Here is a 19,206-nt window from a genome sequence, read left to right on the forward strand (position 1 = left end):
TTATTACTTTTTAAAAATAGCAGTAGTTCCACGTTTAGTTGGGTATCTGAGTGGTCTGTGGTTCCTAGTTAAGGCTAGAGTTGTATGTCTTTTTGGAAAAAATGGGCACATCGTTGGGGAATGCAGTCTCATCTGATCTCGAACTCAGTCAAATGGAATTGATTGTTTTTTAAAAAGAAAACGAATAAAACACTTTTTTAAAAAGTGAATGCAGATAATCATTCACACAAACGAGTGGATCTGTACACTCACACAGCATGTCTGATTAAGACTTTAGGATGTGGGACCGTACATATGGAGACCACTGAGTCTTCTTTGCTAAGGTGACAGGCAGGCTAAGCTTGAGGAGGAGAAAGGCATTGCTCCACCCCAAATGATTCTCCCCCCCACTTGCTGCTCACAACAGTTATAGGGCAGTCATCGCACTAGTGTCCTTGCTATGTTCAGCACCCTTAGACATTATGGGATTGCCCACATTTTGTATTCTGTCTTGCCTTCAAGGAGCTTAGAGGGGCATTCATGGGGAGCAAGCAGAGATGTGGGATTGGAACGTTCCCCCACATTTTGTTTTTCTGTGGCTATCCTTAGGAAGGGCGTGAGCGACTACATGTGTTTTGTTGATTTTTAAACAAGGTAATGTGGTCAGGTGTTTTACTAAACAGATAGGTCCGATAAGATGCCAAATCAGGTTACAAAGCTATTTAAGGTACTGGGAACCTTCACACAGTAAAGTGTTCTGAGATGTTTATGCACACGAGAAAAACCTGCATGGGCAAGCTTTCCAGTTCAAAACTCTCCAGAAAACTGACATCTCTGGGAGCTGGTCCAAACCAGAGGGTGCCCTCGGCTTTTGCAGGACACCCTGGACGAGCTGATGATCCTAGAACAGATCTCCAATATTTAGGCAAATGGAATACTGTAAATTACACCCAAAATATCTTTTATTGGTTTTAACAGCACACATAACAAGTCTCAGATTATTTGAATGCAAAAAGGATACACTTCTGCACAAGAAGGTGATCTGTTTACTGTTTTAAGCCTGATTTTCCCACCCACCCTGGATTGTTCCTGGGTTTTTTGAAAAGCTGTTTCCAGAGTATCACGCCTGCAGCCTGACCAAGGAGGATTTTGTTTTTGCCAGCTATCTACCTTGGAAGACATGCAACCCTCTAAGGCAGGCCTGTTCAACAGTGGCCCTCTTGCAGATGTTGGCCTACAGCTCCCATAATCCCTGGGTATGGGCCACTGTGGCTGGATTATGGGAGTTGCAGTCCAAAAACAGCTGGGGGGCGGGCACCATTGAGCAGGAACAAGACACAAATACAAATCAACCTTGGCCCACCAGCTGGTTTTGGACTACAACTCCCATCATCCCCAGCCACCGTGACCAAACAGCTGAGGATTATGGGAGTTGCAGGCCAAAGTTTCCCATACTAACCTGGCTTAGCAGAGAATCAGAAAGTAATGTTTAGTTTAGCATGGGGGTAATCTTCCCCACTTCTCCTAAGAGAAGAACCGCTGCCGTGGACTCCAGTGAGAACAAGGGTGGGCAAACCTGGCCCTCCAAGCTGTTGAACTACAACTCCCGTAAACTCAGGCTGGGGACGATGGGAGTTGTAGTGCAACAGCTGGAGGGCCAGGGTTGCCCACGCATGGGCCAAGACACATACTTGAGCAGCACAAGGGAAATGTTCTTCCCAGACTGCCCCACCTCTGGCTGCAGATGTGGGACTGTTGCCCCATCGTCCAGCCTAGTCGTCTTCCTGCTTGTCTCTGTGTGCACGCCACTCACCCCATGAAACGCTTCACCGACTACATCCGCGAGCCCTGAGCCCGCTGCAGTTCTTTAGGCACAACAGTGTGGTGTGGCTACGAAACTGGCCGTTGCCCAGCACGCCCTTCTCCTTGCCTCTCCTGCTGCTGGCCAGTTGTTCTCGCCCCTGTGGCCAGGGCCCTCGGAGCAAGTCGGGTGGCATGGATCAGGAAAAGGGGGGTCTGTCTGTCTGGTGAACGTGGGACTCGCGCTATTGCCAGGATCCGGCCTTGCCTCCAAACCGCCTGCAGGCGTCGGCTTCAGCGGTGACGTTGCTACCCATTCGTGGCCTCGCCCTGTGTGCTGACCATCTGAAACTTCCTCCTCTTTCAGCCCCAAACTGGACTACGGGGTGCTGACGGCTAACAAACTACGGGGCATCGCCCCCTCTTGCTGCGGGCTGCTGGAATTTGTTGCTTGCGGGACTTTCCAGGTGCCTTGGTCATTGCTGAGAGCTGGCAAAATGGCGGATGTCCAAGGCTCTGGCCAGACGGCAGCTGGATCTGTTACTCACCTAACCTGTGAACACTTACGACAGAAAGGGCAAAACCAAGCGTCCCAACTCCCCACAGCATGGGTAGGCCCCCTTGGCTCTCCAGCTGTTGTTCAACTACAACTCCCAGCATCCCCTGCCGTTTATGGTGGCCAGAGATGACAGGAGTTGTAGGTCAACAACTGCTCATGCTGAAGGTGCTCACTCCGGGCCTGACTCTTTAGCACAGGGGATTCTCCACCTTGGGCCCCCAGATACCACTGGACTACAACTCCCATCACCCCCAGCCGCAATTGCCAGAGGCCACTGGGGATGCTGGGAGTTGTAGTCCAACAACGTCTGGGGACCAAAAGTTGAGAACCCCTGCTTTAGCTGTGGTAATCAAAAGCTGGGGTGATCATCCGACCAACCTTAGAGGCTAGTTTGGCCATTTTACGGAGGAAAAGTCAGATTCGGTGCAGAGAAGTAGAGCATTTGGCAAGCAGAGCTGTCAGAGCTCAACCCATCTTGGAGTAATACTAGGGTTTTAAACCCTGCAGGGAGACATGGAGGTTGTCTCCATTCAATACAGGTATTTTGAAAAAGAATACACATGGCATTTTGACACACACACAAACAGGTCCAGTCTTAAACAGGTTGGGGTTTAAACAAAAAGAAAAGAAAAATTAGAACGGTGGCTTTGGAGAGAAGCCCCTTGCTTGTAGCCAGGCAAAATGGGGTTTGGATTATAAAAATACCAGCTCAAACACTTCTTTGCAAACTCATTTCTGTTTCAAACAACAACGCTTCTGCACCCACCGCCAAACACTGAAATTCAAATTTTTGCTGAAAAACCAATTTTTAGCTAGGATTTGCTTTTCCACACTAATTTGTGCCATAATCCTGTGAAAACACATTTGATTAAAAATACATCAACAAGAGCAAACTCGGCTTTCTTTGCCAATTTCTATGGAGGCGGAGGGAGCAAGCCTTTGCATGCCCCTCTCTGTCCTTCCATCCAAAGTAACCTCTCTTTGCATCTCAGAGAATGCCCCCCTAGCAAAAAATCAAAATCCAAATAGCAGGCACAACTCCCAGAAGCAGCTGCACAAATCCGTGACAATCTAACGAAACTGGGCCTGTACGGAAGATATTCCTGGCGAGAGTCCGTAGTCCACAGGACGTGCAGCACACCACGGGTGTAATCCTGCACTGTGCAGCTGCCGCAGACTTGAAAGGTGGCATCTTGGCTTCTCAGAACCCACAGCTGTGCAAACAGCCACTTCCACGGGTTTCCCCACTGGGGACAACAAGAAAACCTGCAGAGGGAACGGCGTGCAGACCTGCCTGTTCTGAGCAGCCCTGAGGCTGCCGTTCAAGTCCAAGCTGCCGTTCAAGCAGCCGCCCCAGGGTGCAGCGTGACACCTCGGTAACGCCAGCCACGGCATCCCTCTTCCCGTCCCCAGCTGCTTCTCTAGACTTCCTCTAGCAAGAGGATCCGTTCCTAGAGCCCAGCAGAGGTGCCCAACGGACCCTCCTGCTGGAAGAGCGCGAACCAGGTTCGCCAACAGATCAACATCATCTGGAGAACAACTCCACAACCTATCACAAGGCCTGCTGGTCATGGGAAGCTGGGGGGCGGGGGGGGGTCTCAAATGCCACGTTTTGGAAACAGAAAGGGTTTTCACACTTCCCTCTTGGATATACGGGGAAGAGCCTGGAACAGAGCGAGCCCAGGAAAGGGGTCGGCGGGGTCTCAAAGAGTGGACAGCGGAAGGGACTCTCCAATGGCATTTAATGCAGAGCACAGCCCCCTCCAGCTGGCTAGGGCTCCCCCTCTTGCAGGATGCAGAGCACGGACTTGTGGGGGATGGCGCACTCCTGCAAGGTCTTGCTGAGGTCGGAGAAGGTCCTCCTGGGCACCTCCACCGTCTCAATGCTGCAGCGGGCGTACACGGCCGAGTTCTTTCGCTCCGCGGCCACCAGGACCGTCTCCAGGCTGTCCGTCGGCCGGAAGTGACGCTCAAACCTCTGGCCCGAAGGAGACCGGATGGCCAGGAGCAGACGCAGCTCCTTCTCGGAGGGCTCTTCCAGATTCAGGGCGGGCGAGGCGGCTGGCCGGGCCTGGCCTGCGGGCTTCGTCTCCAGCGGGAGAGGTGGGCTCTGAGCATATTCCCCGCAGCCACCGGCGTGTTTTGTCGCCACGAGAGGGGCGGGCCCCTTCCCCAGTGGCTCGTCCTTCTCCGGCTGGGAGCTCACCTGGAGCTGACCGGCCTGTTCGGACATCACTTCCACGGCGCTCTTCCTCAGATCCTTCCTGCTGATGGAGGGGAGGACTCGGTACTTGTTCAGCGAAGACGAGGTCCTCAGGGGGACCTGCTGGAGGAGATCTGGGATTTCAGCGGAAGAGGCCTGGGTGGGCTGGTACAGCTGCTGGGAGGATGCCACCCGCCGGCCGCTGACCGCCTCTTCGCAGGGAGCGATCGGCTGGGGGGACAAGGGCGCCTGGTAGGAGTAGGCTTCGACGCTGTGGGAGAAGTTCAGGCTCTGCCGCGTGCGCCCCTTGGCGGATTTCGGCCGCGTGACGTGCATGGCAATGGAGTGAGGCTGCCGGGTGGATTGCTTTGGGATGCCCAAGGAGAGCTTCCGTTCGGGGGGTGCAAGGTTCAGAGGCGAGGCAGCAGCCATTGCTTTTCAGAAGACCTGTGAGGGGGAGGGGACAAGTGGGGGGGAAAGTAAGATTGCTCAGCTTACCATCATGGCTATTTCTCCCCAGTGGATGGAGAGTATCCTTTAAGACGGGTTGTCGCGCCCACTCGCTCCCAGCAGACAGGATCTTGCACAGGAAAAACAGAGCAGCCCCACGGTGGCTTGGGTCAGGACCCTCCCAGTTCCGGGACTGTCTAGCGAAAAGTCGCAAGGAAAAGGCTCCAGAGGCAAAAGCGGCAATATCAAGAAAGAATAGGAAATATAGACACAGCCTAAATGTAGGCAGTACAACCATGAACCAGAACAATTTGTGAGGTAACAGTGACAAAAACATGAACAAGAGAGACAGGCACATGGGCACACACACAGGCGCACACACACACACACACCCCAAAGCCCCAAAACAGAGACATAAGCCGGAATAAAATCAATGACAGCGAGGGCACCGCACCCATAAACCTCGGGTGGGTCAGATACCCTCCGTACACTGGGGAGAAAATCTTCACGGTAAGTCTACCAATGTTACTTTCTCCTCCAGTGTAGGAGGGTATCCTTTCAGACGGGACATACCAAAGGAGGAATCGCCAGGTAGGACATAAGAACTAAGGCGTTTGCACGCTCACAAGTTTTTGGATGTCCGCTCAGTTCAATTTAGATCCTGCTCAGGTTGAATCCGGAAGGCCCCACTCGGAATGCACGTGTGCACGCACTGCCTTGATACTGCCGCCTGGAACAAAACTCATTCTGCACAGAGATGAAAAAAATTAGAGGGACCACTGGAGATAAGGTTGATGCAGAAAAGAAGAAGCGGGCCTACACAGCATGCTGCAGCACAGTGCATCCAAAAGCTGCTTTTGCCGATTGGTGGGTGTGCAGTTTATAGTGCCTGACGAAAGGTGAGACAGAAGACCAGTTAGCCGCCCTGCAAATTTCTAATACGGGTTTATTAGCCGAAAAAGCCACAGAGGTAGCTGCACTTCTTGTGGAATGTGTGGTGATCCGTAGGAGAAGATAATCCGTAGCTGAGGTACAATGACTCATACGCAAGCAAGATTCTGCTTTTATCCAATGGGCCATGGTTGCTTTCGATGGCTGAGCCCCCATGGAAGCTGGATGGAAGGGGATGAACAAAACATCTGTCCTACGGATATCTTTCGTTCTTCTCAGGTATATCCTGAGTGCTCTCTTAATGTCCAAGGTGTGCCATAACTTTTCCTTGGTGTGTTTAGGTGATGGACAAAAGGATGGAAGGATGATGTCTCGACTCCAATGGAACGTTTTGTTGACTTTCGGGCAAAAAGTCGGAGCAGGTTTGAGAACCACTGAGTCGGGTTGGAAGATGCAAAGAAGTTTGCGCACGGAAAGAGCCCCCAATTCCGAAACCCTGCAGACGGATGTGATGGCCACGAGAAATAACACGTTGTAAGATAAAAGCTTAAGTGGCTCAAATGGGGCTCTGGTAAGTGCGTTGAGGACGTTATTTAAATTCCAAGAGGGAAATCTATGTACCGTGGGAGGGGTGACGTTTGTGGCCCCTTTGAGGGATCTCCTGATGTCCAGGTGAGTGGACAAACAGGGTTTTTCTGAGGACAAACGGAGCACCAAAGAGGGAGCCGATGCCTGTCGCCCAAGGGTACTGGGACACAGCCTTTTGTCCAGACCAGATTAAAGAAAGGCTAGAAGCTGTGGTACAGATGCTTTCATTGGCTGGACTTTCTGCTTTTGACCATTCCAGGAAGGCTGTCCAAGTGGTCGGGTAAATCCTCACAGTAGATTGCTGTTGTGCTGCTAAGATGGTATTTTGGATGCTCGCGGCGTAGCCTTTGGCTGCTAGGAGCATGAATTCAGTTGCCACGTGTGAAGACAAAGCCACAACGGCTTTGGATGACCAAGGGGCCCCTGTGTGAATAGGTCCAGATGGTCGGGGAGGGGCCATAGTGGTACTGTTGTCAAATCCATGAAGTCCGAAAACCAGGGCCTCCTGGGCCAGAAAGGTGCCACCGGAAGCAGATCTTGCTTTTCATCTCTGAACTTTTGAATAATTTTTGGTAGTAGAGCAAATGGAGGAAAGGCATATAGCAGTCATCTGATGCCTGAGTGTCTATCCTCTCTGCCTGTGGGCAGCGGTATCGGCTGAAGAATCTCAGTATCTGATGGCTGTGAGGCAATGCGCAGAGGTTGACAAGCGGTGACCGGATCTGCAAACTATCAGATTGAATACTGGCAGTGCAACTTCCACTCTGCCTAATCTATGCGATGTCTGCTCAGCCAGTCCAATTCTACCTTGTCCAGGCCACAGAGGTGTTCCACCATAATGGAGGCCAGAAGAAAGGTTTGTCCATCTCCATCATCAAGAAGAGCGTGTGCCTCCTTGCCGGTTGATATGTACCTTGGTGGCCACATGGTCTGTCCTGATTAGTACGTGTTGTCCTCTCACAACCTCACTGAAATGTAGACGGGCTAGGTAGACTGTTCTGGGCTCCAACCAGTTTGTGCTGGGAGGCTTCCTGAGTGGCTCATGTGCCCTGGGCAATCAGAGTGTTGCAATGGGCTCCCCTACCCAGGTTGTTGGGCATCCGTGGTGACTTGAATCTGTGGTGGCTCTTTGAGGTACATTCCCTGATTGAAGGCTAGTGAAGTCCACCATCGGAGGGCATGACCGAGATGGCTGGGTATCTCGATGGTCCTGTGTTCTGGAGCCATGATTTGGTCCTGGTGAGGTAGAAATAGCCATTGTAGGGAGCTGGAATGCCACCATGACCATGGAATAGTGACCAGAGAGGAGATCATGCATCCCAACAGTTGTGCAACGGGCCTGATGTCAGCTACTGGCTGGAGTTGGATTTGTCGTATGTAAGAGTGGAGTTTGTCTTTGCTTGTTTGTGAGAGGGTCACAATCCCGTGTGCTGTGTTTATGGTTACCCTGAGATGTTCTGTTTGCTGCGAGGGGGTGATTGAGCTCTTCATGAGGTTCGCTAGGAAACTGTGGTTCCTGAGGGTTGCAACGGTTAGGTGAATGTCTGACTCCACCTTCTGCAGAGACGGAGATCTGATCAAGAGATTGTCCAAGTACAGGTGCAGTCCTTGGATGCGCGTGTGCGCTATTAATGCAACGATCACCTTTATAAACACTCTGGGTGCTGATGACGGTCCAAAGGGCAGTGCTCAGTATTGAAAGTGTTGGTGCACACTGGAGCAGCGAAGGAACCTGTGATGCGCAGGAAGGATCGGTATGTGGCGATAAGTCTCTGTTAGATCGATGGAATACTTGTACAATGGTAAGGTCTCCATCCTGAACTTGCATTTCTGTATTAATTGTTCAGATGCTTCAAGTCTAGTACTTCCCTCCAGGAACCGTCTCTTTTGGGCACTAAAAATAAAACTGAGTGAACACCTCGACATGTGTGGGCCCACTTGCTTCTCTTGCTGCCAGCCTGCTGTTCTGGTGGACTACTATGTGCACGTTTCTGGGCTGTTTGGTTTTGGACCCGCCTGATGCCCTTGAGCTGGTTGGTCTCTGTGGGCAGCTCTGGATCTTCGAACAAGCAGTCCAACTGTGGTGCACGGCATGCTCAAGGCCAAAATAGGAAGAGGAGGAGTGGAAAGGGAAAGCAGGAATAAAAGAGCCTTTTGTTTTGGGAGGTTTCAAGAGAAAAAAAGGCAATAAGAGGAGAGGAGGAGGAACAAAGAAGTTGGGGAAGTGGCAGAACAGGCAAGCAGGAGAGAAGAAAAAAATGCTGGAGCTCTTTGCAGACCCCTTGCACGGGAGCAAGACGGGACCGGAACTGGGAGGGTCGTGACCCGAGGCACCATGGGACCGCTCTGTATTTCCTGCATAAGATCCTGTCTGCTGGGAGCAAGTGGGCGTGACAACCCGTCTTAAAGGATACCCTCCTACCCTGGGGGAGAATTACAGGCGGTGGCAGGTTGACAAAGGCCTGTTTTTGTCCCCTACACCCTGCTCCAGTGCTTAAGCGAGTTCCAGATAAAACTGAAAGGAATTCGCATTTCGTGAAAGGAAGAGCATGCAAATCCATCTACTTCCTTTGCACCCCAAGAGAGCCGGCAGCGTCTCAGAAGCTCCATGTCTGCTCCAGGCGCAGACTAGGAGAGCAAGAGGGGCAGCCATGTCAACCCCACTGCAGCAAATGCCGCCAAGAGTCTCGTGACCTCTTAATGATCAGGGTCAAATTAAAAGCTCTCAGCTGAGCTTTTTCCCTTGAAACTGGGGGGGGGGGAGGGAGGAGAGCTGGTCTTGCAGTAGCGAACATGCATTGTTCCCTTTGCTAATCAGGAGGGCAGTTCATACAATCATAATGAGAGCCGACATGCTATAGTGGTAAGAGGGTTGGACTCGGACCAGGGAGACCAGAGTTCAAATCCCTGCTCAGCCATGGAACTCAATGGGTTACTTTGAGCCAGCCTAGCCTACCTCACAGGGTTGTTGTGAGGATACACTTAAACCATGCTCTGGGCTCCTTGGAGAAAGAGTGGGATATAAATATACATGCATGCATGAATGAATGAATGAATGAATGAATGAATGAATGAATATAAATATAAATAAACAGAGTAGGAGATGTCTCCTACCCCAATACTGGAGACATGAGACATAAGAACAGCCCTGCTGGATCCGGCCCAAGGCCCATCTAGTCCAGCATCCTGTTACGCACAGTGGCCTGTTACGCACAGAGCTGCACAAGCTCCCATTTGCCGACCACCTGTCAGCTAAAACTACGTCTGGAGGCGCTGGCAGTGATTATGTGCTCAACAGCAGCCGGATCGCAGGACTCCCTCCTCCTCAGAAGTTGCACCCAACTGCTGAATGAAGCAAGATCAGAAAAAGTCTTCTGATCCAGCAGCTGCTTATTGCACAAGCCAAGACGGAGCCTCTGACAGACTGCTGGCGAACAGGAGCTGCACCGCTCTTGAATCAGGGTAGGATGTTTCTCCTCCCCTCAGCAGGATGGTGTGATGTGCATGGTCCGGACTGGCACCGAGGGGGGGTCTACCTTTAAGGGCGGGGGGGCTAGAGTTTACCCCTCCTGCCGCTCTTCCCCCTCCGGCGCTGTAGTTTAAAGCGAAGTTTTTGGGGCGGCAGCATCTCAACATAGGGCCAGGAGAGACTCCTGCCTGCATTTTGGAGAAGCCGCTGCCAGTCTGGGTAGACAATTCTGAGCTAGACAGACCAAGGGTCTGACTCAGTATACGGCAGCTTCCTATGTTGCTATTTGGCTGCAGCCATTTTTAGACCCTGCTTATTACACAAGCAATAAGTGTGTAATTACACAAGCCTCCATCAAGGCAACGCTATCATCACATTTGACGGAGCTTCTTATCCGTCTGCTTCGGGGCAGGCAGCTGAGCCAACCACAGGAGCAGGACGACGAGGCCGCCGTGAAAATGCCTCGGATGCTTGAGAGATTGGACGCGGTGGGGAACGCGTTGTTTGTGGAGGCAACGGGAGGGAAAAGACACTCACATGCAGGAGATGCTCCATTGGCTCCGGAGGACTGACGGCTCAAAAGCTCCGGAAGATCAACAGGCCAGTCAGTGGGACAGGATCTCAAACTGCCGCTCCGGGGGGTTGGCAGATGTCCCGGCCTGAAAGACACCAAGAGGAGGAAGCCGTGAGACGGCTCTAGCAGGAATCCTTTGGCTTGAGGCAGAGCATGGTGGTCCTTGCAGAGCTCAGAACAAGGGTGAGGGCTGCCGCAGTCTCTCCCCAGCAGCTACAATCCAACAGATAATATTTATTTATTTATCTATCACATTTTTATACCACCTGATATGTAAATCTCGAGGCCATGTACAAATAATAGCCTCCCCATTGTCAGAGTCACAGTGAAGGGCAATGTGTTCCAGCTTTTGAATTCACCCCTGTTAAAGATACAGGAGCCCTGCAGCCCCCCGATAAAGGCCCCCCAACAAAGGATGCTCAAGGCAGCCAAAGGCAGATGCAGCCTCATCATAACATGAAGGGAAGATGCACCTCTTTGGTCTAACCCAGGGCTGCACACCCTCAGTCCTCCAGCTGTTTATCAACAGCGTGGTGTAGTGGTTAGAGTTCTGGACTAGGACCGGGGAGACCCGAGTTCAAATCCCCATTCAGCCATGATACTAGCTGGGTGACTCTGGGCCAGTCACTTCTCTCTCAGCCTAACCTACTTCACAGGGTTGTTGTGAGGAGAAACTCAAGTATGTAGTACACCGCTCTGGGCTCCTTGGAGGAAGAGTGGGATATAAAATGTGAAATAATAATAAAATATTATTATTATTATTATTATTATTAATAACTACAGCTCCCATCATTCCCAGCCGCAGGGGCCAACAGTGAGGGATGATGGGAACTGTAGTCCAACAGCAGCAAGAGGGCCGAAGTTGGGCTGCACTAGACCAGACCCCTTAGCTCCAGCCCTGAGAGTTGCTGCTGCTGACCTCACTTTATGCACTGGTGCAGCAAACGAACCGCCAAACAGAACTTCCTGCTACTACTATTTATATACCACTTTTCAACAGAAGTTCTCAAAGCGGCTTACATAGAAAAATATTTAAGATAGTTTCCCGCCCCCAAAGGGCTCACAATCTAAAAAGAAACAAAAGGTGGACATCATAGGAACACAGGAAGCTGCCTTATACCGAGTCAGACCATTGGCCCATCTAGCTCAGGATTCTCTACCCAGACTGGCAGCGGCTCCTCCCAGGTTGCAGGCAGGAATCTCTCTCAGCCCTCTCTTGGAGATGCTGCCAGGGAGGGGACTTGGAACGTTCTGCACACAAGTAGATGCTCTTCCACTGAGCTATGGCCACACCCCCAAAGGGGAAGATCTTACAGTGCTCACATAGTCTCCCATTCAAATGCAAACCAGGGCAGACCCTGCTTAGCAAAAGGGACAATTCATTCTTGCTACCACAAGACCGGGGATGCTGTGCTGGGGTTAGATATGGCCAGTTGCTCTCCCCTTACTAAATATAAGAGAATCACCAGTTGAAAAGGCACCTCTTTGCTCAGTTTGCAATGGGCAACTTCCCAGCTAACTGCACCAGCGTTATGAGGAAGTGGAAATTTCTGACGCCCTCCCCTTCCTCGGAAGCCCTCTGTGCCACCTGAAAACATGTCCTCGAGGACTGTGCAGTGCTTGGGGACATCGTTTGGGGTGGCACAGGGGGCTTCCAGGAAAGGGGAGGGTGTCAAAAACAGGCGGTGTGGTTAGCTGGGTGCATCCTTGCTCTCTTGCTGCATCCTTGCTCTGTTATGTCAGCCACTGGGCGTCCGCATGCCTAACTCCACGCAGTTCACGAAGCGAGGATCTGGGAGCAGCAGCAGCAGCTGTACATAGGTGAGGTGGGGGGCAGGGCTGGATGCCCTCACTCGCTGCCCTGGGGTGCAGGTGCCGATTGCCTCACCTTGCCACATGGAGGTGACAGGCCTGGGCGTAAATCTTCACTTGGCCACAAAGCTCAGAGCCACCTTAAAATCCTCCTGCTTCCATCAAGTTAGCGCTTGGGATTGGTAGATATCAGTAGCATTCTGACACTCCTCATCCTGCTCTGGCCATCCTCTCCACAAAAATGGGACCCCGCAAAATTAAAGAGATCTCTGGCAAGAACCAGATCAATTCTCACCAGAAAGGTGGAGGCGCAGCTGCCAGGTCTTCGGCCAAGCACACAGCCAGCCCGGTCTTACAGGGAACCAGACCCACGGACTTGGAGCACAAGACAAAGGCGCAGCAAGGCCCATGAAAGAGAGCAGCTCAGCAGCCGAGACCCGGCACTCTGGGCTGTCCTCTGGAAGCACACTAAACAGGGCCGTGGCGTTCTGTTTGTTTCGTTTCGCATGCCAGGCAACGGGAACTCCAAGGCAGCCTGCTGAAAAGAAAGAGCTGCCAGCTTTGTCCAGGTGAAACCTATGCAGACAGGATTCCAGGCTGGCCCATTCTTTCAAAACGCATTTAAGAGCATAATGACAGGGATTCAAAGCCCAAGTTCTCCTGGGTGGGCTCTCCCTGGGTTCAGCTGAATAGCATCACCTTACAATCTATCTACTCTAATCTGTCAATCTATCTATGGAGACTGGTAGTTCCCCGACTTTCTCCTGAAATGCCAAATAAGAAGACATTGCAGATATCCAGCTTTTAAAACTGAAATTAATCGCTTCCAATAATGCAGGTCACTGGGCTGGTCCATTGGAATAAATCACTGAAATCTAATCTGTTACCAAGTGCAGGTCCAGGGTCTTTCCCATTAAACCCTGAAATCCAGGTTTCTCTCTCTCTCCAGCCCCATTTCTGAACATGAACTCCTAGCTTGATGTGAAAGTGCTTATTCACTACTTAGTAAGGCAGTTCACATGATTGGCGTCAGGGTAGGAAAAGCCCCCTACCCTAATTTGGGAGCCAGGCACGCTCCTGTTTTGCAATTGTGTGTTCGATAAAAACAAGGTAGAAGATGGGGAGCTCCATCATCTACCAAGCCCCAGCGGGGTAGGGCGCTTTCCCCACCGATCTCATTCAGAAGCTGGGGCCAGAAGCAGGTAGGATGCACTTGTCCTACCCAGCTGAGGCTTGACTGGCGATAAAGCTCCCCACCTCCAAACATATTCAACACACAACTGAAAATGCTGATCGTGTGAACTGCCCCAGTGAAGTTTCGGTTAGCAGCAGCGCTGCTCTTAGACCTCAGCATTCAGACATCCGGCATTCACGGCTGACAAATACACTTTTAACACAAGGCAGATCTACTTCTGTGGCAAGGAAATGCCTAAAACCACGATGCTTACAGTGGAGCTGGCGATTCACGGGAAGCAAGAATGATCTTTGCCAAGGGTTCTCAAACCTGGGTCCCCAGATGTTGCTGGATGACAGTTCCCATAATCCTGCGGCATTCCATTTGCCTTTGGCCACTGTGGCTGAGGATGATGGGAGTTGTAGTCCAACACCATCTGGGGACCCAAGTTTGAGAACCCCAGAAAGCAGCATGAAAATGTGGCTGGCTGATGAAACTATTCTGTGCTATCTACAGAATAGCATGATATCTACAGAATGCCTCCCCCCCACCCCTTCCTTGCCCTTCAAATTCTCAAAAGCCACCTTTCTGCAAAAGCCCCAGTTCCAGCTACTGTTAACCACAATTCTAACTACTCATCACTTGGAGAGACTCTACGACTATGGACCTACATCCAGACTAAGGTAAAGTGTGCCGTCGAATCAGTTTCTACTCCGGGCGCCCACAGAGCCCTGTGGTGGTCTTTGGTAGAATACAGGAGGGGTTGACCATTGCCTCTTCCCGCACAGTCTGAGATGATGCCTTGCAGCATCTTCCTCTATCGCTGCTGCCCGATATAGGTGTATCCCATATTCTGGGAAACATACCGGCAGGGATTTGAACTGCCAACCTCATGCTTGCTAAGCAAGTCATTTCCCCACTGGGCCATTAGGTGGCTACATTCAGACTATAGGGCCATAATATACTATACGACTGTATTGTCTGACACTTTGCTATAAAGTTCCAGGGTGGTGGATGGGGGGCGAAAGGGGGAAGGGGAGATATTTCTGTGGTTACCTCTTGGAGTCATCCCTGTCATAGCTGCACTTGCACACATTCATTCTTTGCGGCTTTCTGTTTCTTACCCACCCACCCACCCACCCATGCAAATTTCAGACTGTAAGCTCCCTGGGGCAGGGGCCCTTCCCTTCCTGCATGTAACTCTGTGAAGAGTCAAGAACAATGATAGCACTTTATCTTTATTCATCTTGGTCTGGGATGCTTTACAGATTCCTTCAGTGAACAAGTGGTTTGACTAGAAGACCTCCAACATCCTTTCCAATTCTAAATGTCTACCAGCCCTGGTGGGGTGTGGGGCTTGAGGCATCAGCCAGTGGGGCCCCCTTCCAGCTAATTTTAATAGGGGGTAAAAGGGTGGGGCTAGGGGTGGTCACACTGCTTGACCTGCCCTAAGGACTGCCCTGGTGTCTAGAATTCTCCCCCCACCCCACATTTATAAACAAGTGTATCAATTTGCATAACACAGTAAGACTTACTAAGCAGACAAGGGCTTTTATCCCCCACAGGCACCAGCAGAGTGAGTTTATATGGTTGGCAATCATCAAGCATATGGAAATCACGCAGCATATGTTGGACGTGCAAACTGTTTTAGCCAGACTTTCTGTTCCCTACTCTTCCAAGTATCCCTGTTCACGTCCTCATGCATTAAACTGCCCTGGTCATCAGAGAAGGCTTGACTTCATGGCCCTCCATCATTTGCAGATGGGACGGGAGAGGGGGACCTGGGACACAACCTTCTCATTGGCAATGCCCAGACTGCGGATTTCCTTACCCTACAAGATCCAGCTAGCCCCTTCTCTGGGAACGTGGCCAATACAAGGATTCTGTTCAAATGAGCATCTTGTGAGGATCCTCCTCAGGATGATTTGATCTGGGCTTGGGCAGCTGCTTTTATTTATTTATTTGATTTCTATACCACTCTTCCAGAAATGGCACAGAGACATAATAAATAAATAACATGGCTCCCTGTCCCCAAAGGGCTCACAATCTAAAAAGAAACATAAGATACAAACCAGCAACAGTCACTGGAAGTACTGTGCTGGGGGTGGAGAGGGCCAGTTACTCTCCCCCTGCTAAGTAAAGAGAATCAGCACGTTAAAAAGGTGCCTCTTTGCCTTATGCTAGCTGTTTTAATTATTTGGGGTTCATTATTTTTTAGTATTATTCTTTTGATATTTGTTAGCTACCTCAAATGCCCCATTTGGAAGGAAAATGTGAGATTTTTTTTCCTAAAGAAAAAATAAAGCAGACATTCACAAGGTCCTTGTGCTCTGCTCCCTGTTTTGCATTTTGAGGAGGTAGGAATATTTTCCAAGAAACATCTGCATCTTTTGCTATAAAGACAGTTACTCTACAAGTCACCCCTTCAGCATCTCTTCTGCAACAGCTTGTGGTGGGTGCCTTGGTCTCAGCCAGAGAAAGGAAACATTACAGATACAGGTTTAAAATGTGTATAAAATGGACAAGGGAGGTATATAAATAGAAATAAATCATATAGCTAAATAAATATATATTTCTGTGTCTGTCTCATACAGACTGACAAAGTCTCTTCTCCATTTCTCCCTGTAAATGTGTGTGTGTTTCAGTGTATCATTGTATTGCATTAAATTTTACTATAATAATTGTAAGCTATTTTTATTCTATTTTCATCAATGGCTGGTTGTGTACTGCTCCAAGCGTGCTGGAGAAATATATATATATATAAATTGAATAAGTTCTACACCCATATATACACTGTATGTATTACATACTTTGTACAATGTTCATGTGTGCAGAATTACGCACAAACACACACGTGCATACACAGATGATTTTTAAAGCTGCAAACAGAACTCCATACAAGTATTTTCTGGATCTCAGAAGGATGCTGTTAATCAAAAAGAAAAGCATAAATGTATTACTAACAAACAGAAATATAATGTGCCAGTCTATATAATTAATGTCTTGCACTAATACGATGTGATGTTATCTAACTTCAGAGCAACTGAAGGCAGAAGCTGAAACATCTTGCACATTATATTTCTGTTTGTTAAACAACTCTCTCTCTCTCTGTGTATTTGTATGCGTGATTATTTGATTTGATTTGATTTGATTTCTATACTGCCTTTTTGCTGGAGGCTGGTGCAACTACAGCTCGCAAATTGGTGCAGCTTGTATGTGTGTGTTTGTGTGTGTGTGTGTATATATATAGTGTATGTGTGTCTCTGTGTGTGTATGTATATATATGTGTGTGTGTGTATATTATATAGTTTGTGTGTGTGTTTGGTCGCTAAGAGTCGACACCAACTTGACGGCACTTAATCGTGTGTGTGTGTACACACATATTTTGTGTGTGATTTCTTTATTCCTTTTATATCTCTTCCCCACAGCCTGCTCAGAGCAATACACAACCAAAGACTGATGACACCTTAAAATACAATAAAATCACAAGACAGATAACTCTTCTTACAGTGACATGACTTATTGTGGTTTAGTAATAATTATTAACGTGATAAAAATAACTGAGACACTAATGATTAAAATGGTTACTCTAAGAAGGAGGTAGCAGGCAGGACACACACACATGGAGGGAGGGAGGGAGAGGGAGGCCCTGTCAGCCTGGAGGGGGGGGGCAGCCAGGGCTGCTGCTTCTTCTCTCCCCCCCTCCACGGGTGGGGCGGGATGTGGGCCCCGCCCTCGACCCTCCCCGGGCAGCCATGGCGGGAGGGGTTGCCCCTGCGGGGCGGGGGTCGGCCGGGGCCCCCTCCCAGCCCCTCACCTGGCCGCGCCTCCATCCAGCAGCCCCACCCGCAGGAGGCACCGTCCTCGCTGGTAAACAGCGCCGCGTTTCCAAGGCAACGCCAGTCCGCGGCCTACTTCCGGCCCTGACCGGAACTCACGACCGACTCCCTCGAATACAGAGACGCAGGCCAGAGAGGCCGCAATGGACGATCCGAATGAACGACATAGAGCTATGAATTGTCCAGAGGGGCGCATATCACCGTCTACATGACGGACTTCCGAGGCGATGAAGAAAGGTAGAGCGATAAAAAGTCCAGAGGGATACATATAATGGTACTTCCGGGATATCACTGGAGAAATGTAGGATATGGATGCAGCTGTGGTTGGGCAGCCAATTCGGGACTCTTAGACTTGGGTCCCCAGATGCTGACTTGCTTATTTATTTATTTATATTTATTATTTCTATATATAAACCACTTTAGACACTTTTGTTAAAAAGTGGTATATAATTTGTTTTGTTTTATTCCCATATTCTGGGAAACACACCAGCAGAGATTCAAACCAACAGCCTCCTGCTCTCTAGGCAGGTTGCTTCCCCACTGTGCCATTAGGTGGCTTATGAGACAGTAACTGGCAGAATTGTTTCACTTCTCTTTCTTATATATAAAGTTGTGCCGTCGAGTCGGTGTCAACTCGTGGCGCCCACAGAGCCCTGTGGTTGTCTTTGGTAGAATACAGGAGGGGTTGACCATTGCCTCCTCCCGCACAGTATGAGATGATGGTGCCTTTCAGCATCTTCCTAGATCGCTGCTGCCCGATGCGGGGATTAGAACAGGCAACTTCTTGCTCTCTAGGCAAGTTCCTTCCCCATTGCGCCCGCCATTAGGTGGCTTCTCCCTTTCTTATAAAGGGGAACTATTATCGCAATTCCCCAGTCATCATCATCATCATCATCATAACAATAATCCTTTAATACATTCATAGACCAGCATAAAGTTCCCCAGTCTTTTGGCTCTTGGGCAGTGAGATCAATTGCTGTAAAAAGAGAGGCCGACACGGGTTCCCACCAGTCCAAATTTTCTCGAATCGTCTCAATTGTTACCATTACCAAATCCTTTCCCGGGCCTTGGCCTGTTCCTGCCTCAAGGAAACGACTCCTGATGTGGTTACTGGTGGCCATTTTGGTCTAGAGTCCTTCTCTAACTCAAGACTAAATTCGTCAAACTCTTCTGCGGCATACAAACTACAAAAATGATCCTCTCACACGTTAGGTGGACTATAGAGCCTTTGGAGTCAGGCGGTATAGAAATGAAATAAATAAATCAACGATTTCTGGGCAAAATACAAAGTGCTGGTTATTACCTTTAACGCCCTGAATGGCTTAGGTCCGGGTCACCTTGGAGAACGCCTTCCTCTGTATGATCCCCACCGCATGTCACGAGGTCATCTGGAGAGGTCCGTCTGGTGGCAGCTCAGGACCAGGCTTTCTCTGTAGCCACTCCTCGGTTGTGGAACGCACGCGTGGTTTAAATACATTATTGATTGATTATTTGATTTGATTTAATTTGATTTGATTTCTATACTGCCTTTTTGCTGGAGGCTGGTGCAACTACAGCTCGCAAATTGGTGCAGCAAAGACTGGTCGATATAGAAATACAAAATGAGAAGGCTATTTTACCACGATTTTACAAATCTGTACAGCTTAAGACAGACTTAAGCCCAGCTACTTATTTGTTTATGATTACCCAATGTAATCATAGATGGGCTTTCTCTAGGGTGAGGTTTCATGCCTTCCCATCAGCGCTTTTATACGGGAAGTATAACAAACTGCCCTACGAAAAGCGCATATGTCCTTGCGGCCAGGAGATCGAGTCAATGGCCCATATTCTGTTAAAGTGCCCACTTTACCAGGATGTAAGACAGCAAT

At 49.7% G+C, this 19,206-nt stretch overlaps 1 protein-coding gene across 3 annotated transcripts; it reads right to left on the reverse strand.

Moving 5' to 3' along the window:
* Positions 1 to 914: 914 nt before the first annotated feature.
* UBXN10 (UBX domain protein 10) lies at positions 915 to 18,779 on the reverse strand. 3 transcript variants are annotated; one of them, XM_053281371.1, is made up of 4 exons: positions 17,317 to 17,485; positions 12,621 to 12,860; positions 10,477 to 10,598; positions 915 to 4,988 (listed from the first exon to the last, which is right to left on the reverse strand). In XM_053281371.1, exon 4 carries the CDS (start codon positions 4,971 to 4,973, stop codon positions 4,110 to 4,112), a length of 864 nt encoding a protein of 287 aa, XP_053137346.1. In that variant the 5' UTR covers positions 4,974 to 4,988; positions 10,477 to 10,598; positions 12,621 to 12,860; positions 17,317 to 17,485; the 3' UTR covers positions 915 to 4,109. The 3 variants fall into 3 exon arrangements, with proteins under 3 accessions (XP_053137346.1, XP_053137347.1, XP_053137345.1); XM_053281372.1 differs by lacking the exons at positions 12,621 to 12,860; positions 17,317 to 17,485 and adding an exon at positions 18,642 to 18,779; XM_053281370.1 differs by lacking the exon at positions 12,621 to 12,860 and having other exon boundaries at positions 17,317 to 17,484.
* Positions 18,780 to 19,206: the final 427 nt, after the last annotated feature.

This window comes from Hemicordylus capensis, chromosome 16, assembly GCF_027244095.1.
Source record: "Hemicordylus capensis ecotype Gifberg chromosome 16, rHemCap1.1.pri, whole genome shotgun sequence".
Lineage (NCBI taxonomy): Eukaryota > Metazoa > Chordata > Lepidosauria > Squamata > Cordylidae > Hemicordylus > Hemicordylus capensis.